Source organism: Castor canadensis, chromosome 7, assembly GCF_047511655.1.
Source record: "Castor canadensis chromosome 7, mCasCan1.hap1v2, whole genome shotgun sequence".
Lineage (NCBI taxonomy): Eukaryota > Metazoa > Chordata > Mammalia > Rodentia > Castoridae > Castor > Castor canadensis.
This window is the reverse complement of record NC_133392.1, coordinates 146,490,625-146,500,451: the sequence shown is the minus strand read 5'-3', so window position 1 is coordinate 146,500,451 and position 9,827 is coordinate 146,490,625. Positions and strand designations below refer to the sequence as shown.

Sequence of the window (9,827 nt, the reverse complement as noted above, 5' to 3'; positions counted from 1 at the left end):
GGAGACCCAGGCTGAGGGCAATACCTACCCGAAGAGAGATGACTGCAAGGGTGGAATTCCCCAGGGCCTGGACTAGAACAGGGTGAGTGGCAAGCCTCACCTCTAACCCAGGCCACCTCTAACTCAGGGCACTAGCTCCATTTACAGTGCACATAAAAGGTGCAAGGTTTTAAGGAGGCACAGGCTCGCTATCAGGGATGACACCCTTTCACCATCCTGACAATTGGTGCCTCCTTAAATTTTATGCCCTGGGAAACTCACCTCTTTACCCTAGTCCAAGTGCAGAATTCCAGGCTGGGCAGTGGACAGGGTGGAGCTGGGAGCAGTAGGGCCATTCCCAAAGCTTTCAAAGCTGGGGCTTGGACTTGGATTGGTAGCACATGTCCCTGAGGCTCAAGAAGGTGAAATGCTTGCCCGAGGTCACCCAAGTGAGGAGGTGGCATTTTGACTTGGAGCCTTATTTCTCCCTCTCCCTCCTCAGTGCATCATAGGAGGATGGCAGGTGTGCTGCAGACTCAGAAGATGAGCCCCACCCCTCCTCCTACTCTGACCTGTCAGCCCTCCTAGACCTGAGGGACTGAGCTCCCCCAACAGCCACCCTAATACCAGAACCTGTCCCTCCACACCAGCCAGCGCTCCGGCTCTGACAGTCCTTCCCAGCAGCAGCGGGACTCGTTTGCATACTACAGTTCATTTGCATACTACTTAGGAAAAGCCTTCGCTTTCCCCACCTGCAGCAAACTCCAGGCTGATTAGTTCTCCCCACATTGGAGAGTTAATTACTCTCCCGCATAGACCCGGTGTTTATTTGTAATCAGCAGAGGGCTGGGAGGAGGGGGAGGAAGCAGAGCAGCTGTCATTAGCCCGAATTCCAGAGTGGCTCTGCGGTGCAAAAATGAGAGCAAGCCCTCACATCACATCCCAAGTCCCGCACTCAAGCCCGGGCTCTGCCCCATGCACACCCTGTGACCCTGGAACATGCCGTGGACTGGGGGAAAGGGCACAGTTTGATTAGACCTGGGGTTGAGGGAGTGTTGGACAAAGATCCACAGATAGCTGCTGGCAGGTCAGAGATGGAGACTCAGAGAGCATCACAAGGACCCGGGGAAGGATGCCATCTGGGACCACCTCAGGACGGGGCCAGTGGGCAGGGCCCTGGCCCCTGAGATTGGAGTTCTGCTGTGTGACACAGGTAACTGACCACCTTCTCTGAGCCAGTTAATTGGGGATGACAACAGTAGCACCCCCTTCCTCCAACCGACTCATAGGAAAATCTCATGAAAAATGTAATTCTCTACTTAGATGCAGGAAATACATCCAAATTCCAAGACTGCAAATGGCTTTACCTCTGGGAGATTTAGTGGCCTTCCCTCCCTTCTACCCACCCCTGATAAACCTGGCCTGGCCTCCTCCATTAAGGCATCTCTCGCACCTCAATTGCCTTCTCCCCACTTGTCAAATGCTAACTGGTCATAAGATCCAGATGGGCCCAGTCAACATGCCAAGGTTGGCAAGACACTTAGTCACTGTCAGAGTCCCACAAGGGGACTGGGCTACCTGCCTCAGTCTCCCAGCACAGAGATTCCAATGCAGCAGGTAGGGACAGCTCAAAGGTTCACTCTTAGTTGGCTCCCCCAGGTGACTGCTCCATGGGAGTCACTGCTTTGTTTCAACTCCCCTCTACAGATGGAGAGACTAAGGCCTAGGGGGTGTTTGGCCCAAGGACACCCAACAAGTTGGGAATAGTATACAAGTCCACTGCCTCCATCCACAATGGCCTCTCCTGATAAAGAATGTGGGGGCAAGTCCTCAGTTTCTCCATCTTTGAAAATGAACCAAAATACTGCCCTCCAAGGACGCTGAGTAAATTCAGTGAGAAGACCTACATAAAATGCCTGGCACAGGGAGGGGGATTTTCAGTGAAGCTGGCAGATACCCTCAGAGTCTATACCTGTTCTCGGATCTCCTGCCTCCCCTTCCACTTCCTGGGTTGCTGTTCTAGACCTTGGTCGTAGGGTACCAGTGGCACATCTTCAGAAGGATGACTGTATGTGACTGAAAGATCACCATTTACTGTGGCCTGAGCGAGTCCCTTACCCTCTCTGAGCCTCAGTTACCTGCTCCAGGAAGGGGACTCTGTCAGAGCACCAGCCTGCTGGAGTTTGATGACAAAATGAGACAGTGCTTTATGCACCTAGTAGGAAGCCCAGCATGCAGTAGGCTCGCCTGGGAGGGCTGATGGCATCCTGCAGGTGCATGGGGATTGCCACTTCTGCTTCTCCATCCTGCAGAGGCGATGCTCACCTCACGAAGAGACTGGACACGGTGAAATTTCAGGCACCATGACAGGCAGATGAGGGGCTTCTTCTGTCTGCTCTCCTGGGACCCTCAGGCCTGTGAGGAGTCTATATGTGCACCCCAAGGAGGCTGGCATCCTCCCAACCTTCTGAGTGCCCCATTTTCAGGCTGTAGGATCCTGCAGCCCCCAGGAGCCAGAGGACAGCCCTCGAAAGGTGGAGGAGCGTCCTCCTGTTGGCTCCCACAGCCGGCTTTGTTTGTTCTCCAAACTCTCTCCTAGTCCTCCTAATCACTTACAGCTCTCTGCCTGTTCACCTAGGGTCTTCTAGCTGGGTGTGCTGTGGGGACCTCTCCTGGGAGGCATACCTGGCCCCTCCTAGGACTGACTGATGCCTTTCTGGGCATCCAGGACACTGGCCTCCAGCAGGGTCAAAGGATGGGTCAGGAGACTTTATTCTTCTTACATTCCTTCAGCCTCCCCTAAAGAAATCACTTTTGTCTTGTTTTAGCTTTTTTGTTTGTTTGTTTTTCAGTGCTGAAATTTGAACTTAGGGTCTCGATCTTGCTAGGAGGTGCTCTACCTTGAGCCATGCTTCCAGAATTTTCTGCTTTAGTTATTTTTCAGAGAGGGTCTCACACTGTACACCCCCCACCCCTGCCAGCCTCAGACTGTGATCCTCCTACCTATAGCCTCCCACCTACCAGGGATTACAGGTGTGAGCCTCCACTCTCAGTTTGTTTTATCTTCTTTTTACATTTCCTTTTCCAAACTAATCAAAGGTCACCATGCACTGGCCCTCTAAGTGGGAAGTGGGGGAAGGAGGGACTTTTGTTTTCACTACGTGCCACCATATGCCACAGATAGGCCATGCTGCCCTCTGGAGGCCTCAGAGGACTTGGTGCCCACCTGCTCAGGTCCATTATCACTCTTGGCTTATAACAAAAGGGACACAGATGCTGACCTTGAACCCATGCTGCCTGCCACACTGCCTCTGTCTCCATGACAAATGGCTGTTTACTGGGCCCCCCATTCCAAGATGCATTTTTATCAGCCAAGGGAAACAAGGAATGCACGCTGGAGACCTTGGCAGGCTCTCTTGGGGTGGCTTCCCATGCTGGGTCCCCCAGTACTTGTCTGATATTGGAGGGAGTGGAAGAAAGACCCAGAGGAGGAGGAGGAGAAGGACTAAGCAAGGAAGACAGGACTGAGTCAATCGCCATAATAAAAGGCAGAGGGGAGAGAAGAAAGGGAGAAAAGGTGGCTTAGGCTGAGGGTCCAGAGATTTTGGGGGGACAGAGCGCTGAAGAGAGAGCTCTGTGGGGAGAGAGAGAGGCAGGCAGGTGTAAGCGCTTCCCCTTTTGTGGAGTAAACACCACAGCAGAGTTGAGCTCTTCTGTGCACAGGGCTGGGTGGACAGAGGACTTGTTCAAGAATGTTCTTAGCAGTGTATTCCTCACAGTCACACAGCTATCGATGAGAGAGTGGATGGACTTGCCAAATCAAGTGTGATGGACCCGTGCAATGGGGAGCAGTGGGCAGTGACCGCCAAGCTGACACCAGCGACAGCTATATTCATCAGAAGAAGCCAGACACAAAAGCACAGGATTCTATCATCCTGAGGTTCAAGAGCAGGCAGAGAGAGCCACAGTGATGGAAAGCAGAGCACTGTACTTCGTGGTTGAAGAAGCTCTGTAGATCCGGGGAACTCGAGGCCCCTTGCTAGGGTGGGTGGAGGTGACAGAGGTATGCACACACAGAACAGGGCACCGATGATCACGCATCTTACTGTGTGCAAAGTATGCCTCAATTTTGTTTTGTGAAGAAAAAGAAGAAATGGAAGACACTCAGACCACCTGACTTTGCCCAATAAGATTCTCAAAGAAAGACCTAGAAATAGCAGTTTAAATAAGGGAAAGGGTTTTGTCAGACAGTCTAGGCTCTCTGGGGGAGCCCTGCTGTCCCCAGGTCTGCCTCAGCTCCTGTGACCCCTTCCTGGTCTAAACACCTCACACTGAGTATCATTCCAGTCTTCAAAGACTCAGTTCCTTTGTGTGTGTGGTGGCGGGGGGGAATGGGGGGTTTTGGTTAATATTAGACAACTGGTTCTCAACTGAATAAGAAATCCGTTCTAATATCAAAACCCAAAGTGATGGCAGTGAAATGAAGCTATGGTCTAATGTGGCACTTTCCACAGATTTTTTTTCCCAGCATTATTATTTTTTTCTCCCAGTGCTGGCGATGGAACACAGAGCCTGTGCATGCTGGGCAAGTGCTCTACCACTGAGCTACGCCCCAGCCCCGCAGTGGTAATAGTGACCAAATACAATCATCACCAATGCCCTGGCTTTGGAACCTAACCCTTGATTGAGATGTGACCCCACGGTAAAGAATTGCAACAAATTAAAAGTCACTTTTAGGTTATTCCTTTGACTCCCAAGCCTGGACCTCGTGGATCATGACCTTGTGAGCCTCCGTTTAGGAGATCCCTCTCATCCCCACATCTCCTGCCTCCCCTCTAGGAGTCTGAGCTCTGGAGAAATGGAAGGAAGTGCCCACCCCCATCCTGTCCTCCCGAAGGTGTCCCTGTTGTGACATTCACTGAACTATTGCTGACACACTTGCTTTTCACACTAATACATGTGTGTCAGTATTGATGCTTCTGTTTCTTGGGAGGCATTTATACTCTTGCAACAGCCTGATAAGTAAAATCATCCAGCACTTGGAAATAAGGCAAATAGATAACGGTGTCCTTTCAAAGTCAAGTTCGAACCCTCCAAAGGGTCATCTGACACTCTAGGGGAATGTCACTTTTCTTGACTTACTATTTACTATCGATTAAGGCCCAGACTCTGAAGATAGCTTGTAGCTGGTAGAAAACAGATAAGTTGCAAATTATTTTTGTCTAGCAGAGATGCAAATGATATCTTTCCAATAGAGAAGGTGACGCCAACTTTATGATTTTATTGCCCTTTAGAATGTTAACCAGTTTTTTATTTAGCTTAGCAATCTTATGACTATTCCAGAATCTCTTTCTACTGTTTTTACCGAATCTCTCTCTTCTCTCTCCGTGCATAGGTATATGTCATTTTGGGTTTTTTCATTTCCTTCATTGAACTAGCATTGCTGGTTCCTTCACCAATAAGCTAAAAAAAAGTTAACTGGTTTTTTTTTTTTTGAGAAAGAGTCTTATGATGTAGCCCAGGCTGGTCTCAAACATGGAATCCTCTTGCCGCATGCAATAGCCTCCCAAGTAGCTAGGTTTGCAGGCATGCACCATGCCCAGTGATGTGTTCTTATTCTATAGCTATTTCTATAAAAATTACATTTCACATTTTGAAAATTATACTTTAAGGAGTTTTCTATAGTATCTGATTTTCCCTCATGCCCTTTCTGTGTGACCTCAGACAATTCTTTTTGCCTCTGATCCTTAGTTTCTGCATTAGTAGAATGGGGTTGATACTTCAGTCTGACATCCTGTCTTTAGCTCCTCTTGCAGGGAAGCGAGGCTCACATGATACAAAGAAGATGCCTCCTGGAAGGGATGTCAGGCCATTTGGGGCCAACTCCCTGCCTCCCACCTACTCCCTTGTCTTGGTAGGTGGAGAAATCGAGGTTCAGAGAAGTGAGGCAACTTACCCAAGGTCACACAGGTATCCGTCACAATGGTGACTTTTCTTCAATGTGGCATTTGACAGCACAAACTTCCAGGTAAATTCATAGAATCCCTCAGTAGCCCAAGGAGGAGACTGTGTATCATTTCTACTTTACAGATGAGAAGACTGAGGACCAGAGAAGGGATTTGGCTTTCCCAAGCCCAAAGTCACACAGCGAGTGTTGTGTGACCCTACTTACTTCCTGTGTCCTGGGGAAGAAAAGAGGGACTGGCAGGATGCCCTCTGGCTCCACCCTTCAACCAAAGCCACCCATTGGTGTCTGTTTGACATATGTTGGATGCCACATGAGCTCAAAGTGGAAAAGGAATCCTGAAAAGTTTGAAAACCCTGGCTTCCACCTCTCACATACACCTGCCTTCCCTTTCTCCTCTCTCCTCCTCCTTCCTCTGGCAAAAACAAAACACACATTGCTCATGGGCAGATGCAGAAACTATGGTCCACCCAGGCCTGAACACACCAATCTCCAGTCTAGGTGAGACAGAGTCACTCAATGTAAAGAGAAGGACTCTCGGGGTCCCAGCAGGCAATGGGGAAGTGCTGGCAGGAAATGAGTGGCCCATCGGTGAGGTGAGTAAGGCCAGAAGATCCATTCAAACACTCACAGCAGTGGTCTCTAGCTGGTGCAGTTCAGTGTAGCAGCTTTATATATAGGTATAGTTTTTTTTGGTTTTTTTTCTTTTGCAGTGCTAGGGATAGAATTTAGGGCCTCACATATGCCAGGCAAGCGTTCTAGCCACACCCCCAGTCCTGTTGCTGTTTTTAAAATATTGATAAAAACTCATGGTCTTGTTCACCAGGTGCCGTGTTAATGTATGTGTCATTAAAATGTTGTGAGAGTTAGAATCTGCTGTCCCCGTTTACAGATGAGGAAACTGTGGGCTTAGGCAGTGGAGTAACTTCCTGAAGACCGGCCAGGAGGAAGCAGGTCTCAGGACTGATGGCTGTGCTGCTTTCGCCTCCCACATACTGTTCTTCCTTCTTCGTTTTTTCCAAGCTTCTGGCAATCAATTTGTGCTGCTTTCACAATTATGAGAAAGACCCACAAGTTACAGATTTTTAACAGATCCCTTCCGCTTCTCTGTACCGCCCCCCCAGCCCCCGGACTCTCCCACTGCCCCTTCCTTGCAGTCGCCCAGCCCTACAAGCAGCTGTGGCTGCGGTGGGACGTCCCATGTCCCAGTCTTGCTGAGGTTTGCTCAAAATTTTCCCGGCTAGCTTCTGGCCTGGTGATATTCAGGGGCAGGTCTGGAGAAGGGGAAGAGGAAGTGGGAAGGAATGCGAAACTTGGCCTGGGCCCGGCAATGCTCCTGCTGGCGTCCCATGGGCCAAGGGCAGGAGCTGGCAGTTGGAGTTGGCAACCAGAGGCAGGTGAGACCAGGCCTGAGAGGAGGGGCTGCTAGGCTGTGGTGGGGGGGGCAGGCAGGGGCTGGATACCTAGGCAGGCTGGGAGGGAGAGTGCTATCAGCTCACTGTGCTGGCACAGGATTGGGGGACACTCATCCAAGACTCAAAGTAGGTGAATGGAGGGACCCTAACCCCTCGGAGCAGAGCTTAGGGAAGGGTGGGAGGTGTTCCTGGGTCTTGGGCCCCCAAACACAAGAAGCTGGGAGAAGGCTAGGAGAGCCAGAGCCCAGCAGTGGGGCCCAGGAGAAGGGGCAGTGGGCGACAGCTGGCTGGCAGTTCTCTGGTGGATGCTGAAAGGAGCTGAGCTGCAGAGGAGTCAGCAGATGTGTTTGTGATTCCTGTGTGCACACAGCTCCGCCATCTGGGGAAGAGTGTGTTAATTAAATATGGAATAGACGCTCAATAAATATTTGTTCAATGAAATCGATCATCCGTGGGAGTGTATGACTGTGTGTGTCCAGAGGAGGCCGGGAGGGGGTCTATTTGGGTATCAGTCTGTGTGTCCAGGAGTGCAGCCATGCTGTACATGGGTGAAGGCCATGTGTGTGGTATGTGACTACAGGTGTGCTCAGAGCAGGTTCTTCTGATGGCACACAGTCCCTGAGTGTGTGTGTACTAGGGATGGACACACATAGGTCACTGTGTGTCTGGGACTCCAGTGTGTGAACTGGGTATGCGTGGCTATACCATATCCAGTCTGCCCAGGCTCCATATGTCCCTACAGTGACGTCATGGAGGCCCCCTGGGTATGGCTGGTGGCCTGTGTGCTGGCTGTGTCCCTGACCTCCACAGTAACCGAGGATGTGTGCCGAGCACCCAACGGAAAGGACGGGGCCCCAGGAAAACCTGGGCGACCAGGGCGGCCAGGCCTCAAGGGGGAGCGAGGGGAGCCAGGTAAGTGCTCTCCCCTTGACTGGTGGTGGGACGGGGAGATAGGGGAACAGGAGTCCACAGAGCTCCATAGGAAGGCCCCTTCCTCAGCCCCAAGGCTGAGGGCCCTGGCCTTCTCTCTGACCTCCCCGCAGGGCTCTCCATGTCCCCCTTCCTGCCCACATCGTCTTGGGGCTCCAGCCACACAGACTCACACTAATTTGCCTCCAGGTGTCCACAAGAGGTCCAGAAGGAAGGGGCCAGTGGCCTGGAAGGGCAGTAGAGTAGCCAGAGTAGCCTATGTTTCTGAAAACCTGAGCTCTCCCAAGTACCTGTTTACACTTCTTTCCATTTTATAGATGAAGCACATGCTCAGAGAGGTCTAGATACTTTCCCAAGGCCACACAGCCAGTCAGAATTAGTGTCTTAAAAGCCTGGGCATTCCCTGCCCTCCACCTCACAACTCCCTGGGACCCCAGCCCTCTCCCTGAGGACTGGCAGACCCTAGATCTCCCACCCTCATGGGCTTTCTCCCCACAGGCAGCCCTGGCATCCGCACTGGTATCCGAGGCCTTAAAGGAGACCAGGGGGAGCCAGGGCCTCCTGGAAGACCTGGCAACATGGGCTTCCCAGGGCCCAGTGGCCCCCTGGGGGCCCGTGGCGTCCCAGGATTGAAGGGCATCAAGGGAAACCCAGGAAACATTAGGGACCAGCCACGACCGGCCTTCTCTGCCATTCGGCGGAACCCTCCGACGGGTGGCAACACAGTCATCTTCGACACAGTCATTACCAACCAGGAAGGCCCGTACCAGAACCACTCCGGCCGCTTCCTCTGCGCTGTGCCCGGGTACTACTACTTCACCTTCCAGGTGGTCTCCAAGTGGGACATCTGCCTTTTCATCATGTCCTCCTCCCGGGGCCAGACACGGCGCATCGTGGGCTTCTGTGACAACAACAGCAAGGGGCTTTTCCAAGTGGTGTCAGGGGGCACAGCGCTCCAACTACAAAGAGGAGACCAGGTCTGGATCGAGAAAGACCCCGTGAAGGGCCGCATTTACCAGGGCCCTGAGGTCGACAGCATCTTCAGTGGCTTCCTCATCTTCCCCTCCACCTGAGCCAGGGGAACGCCCACCCCACCCTGGCCTCCTCCCCGTCCTGCTGTGGGGCCCCCAGTCACTCCCCTCCTCTCTGGCTGTGTGCTCTGCTCTGTAAAGGGGGAACCGCTGCTTTAGCCATCGCCAGGAGGCTGGCGAGAGCCGGAGGACTGGCACCCTCTGCACACTGTAAGGCCTTTCTTAGTGCCCTTCCCCAAATAAATGGAGTGGACATCCAAGCCTGAGTCTGTGGGCCTGGGGGCAACAGCAACTCTGGGCATTGGGCCTGAGGCCTAAGGTGACCGTGGCTGAGCAGTGGCTTCAGCGTTTACATGGTGTGTTTAGTGGGGGCTGGGACCCCATCTGCCAGGTCAAATCCAGAGCCCATCACTCGTCAGCTGTCTTTCACGTGCAATGTGACTTCTGCGCCGTCAGTTTCCTTATCTGCAAAGTGGGACCTTCTGCACGAGACTGTAAGAGGATTAA

The 9,827-nt window shown here is 52.1% G+C and overlaps 1 protein-coding gene across 1 annotated transcript; it reads left to right on the top strand.

Annotated features, from left to right (window-relative positions):
* The first annotated feature begins 7,159 nt into the window (after positions 1-7,159).
* C1qa (complement C1q A chain) lies at positions 7,160-9,580 on the top strand. Its single transcript, XM_074081044.1, has 3 exons — positions 7,160-7,341; positions 8,102-8,271; positions 8,788-9,580. The coding sequence occupies exons 2-3, from the start codon at positions 8,109-8,111 to the stop codon at positions 9,360-9,362; spliced, it is 738 nt and encodes a 245-aa protein (XP_073937145.1). The 5' UTR covers positions 7,160-7,341; positions 8,102-8,108; the 3' UTR covers positions 9,363-9,580.
* The last annotated feature ends 247 nt before the right edge of the window (positions 9,581-9,827 follow it).

What these genes read in the sequence shown, in the direction of transcription:
- C1qa (XM_074081044.1), top strand. Translation starts at nt 8,109, where the DNA reads ATGGAGGCCCCCTGGGTATGGCTGGTGGCCTGTGTGCTGGCTGTGTCC. An exon ending in GGGGGAGCGAGGGGAGCCAG is followed by an intron (nt 8,272 to 8,787) that starts GTAAGTGCTCTC and finishes TTCTCCCCACAG; the next exon opens with GCAGCCCTGGCATCCGCACT.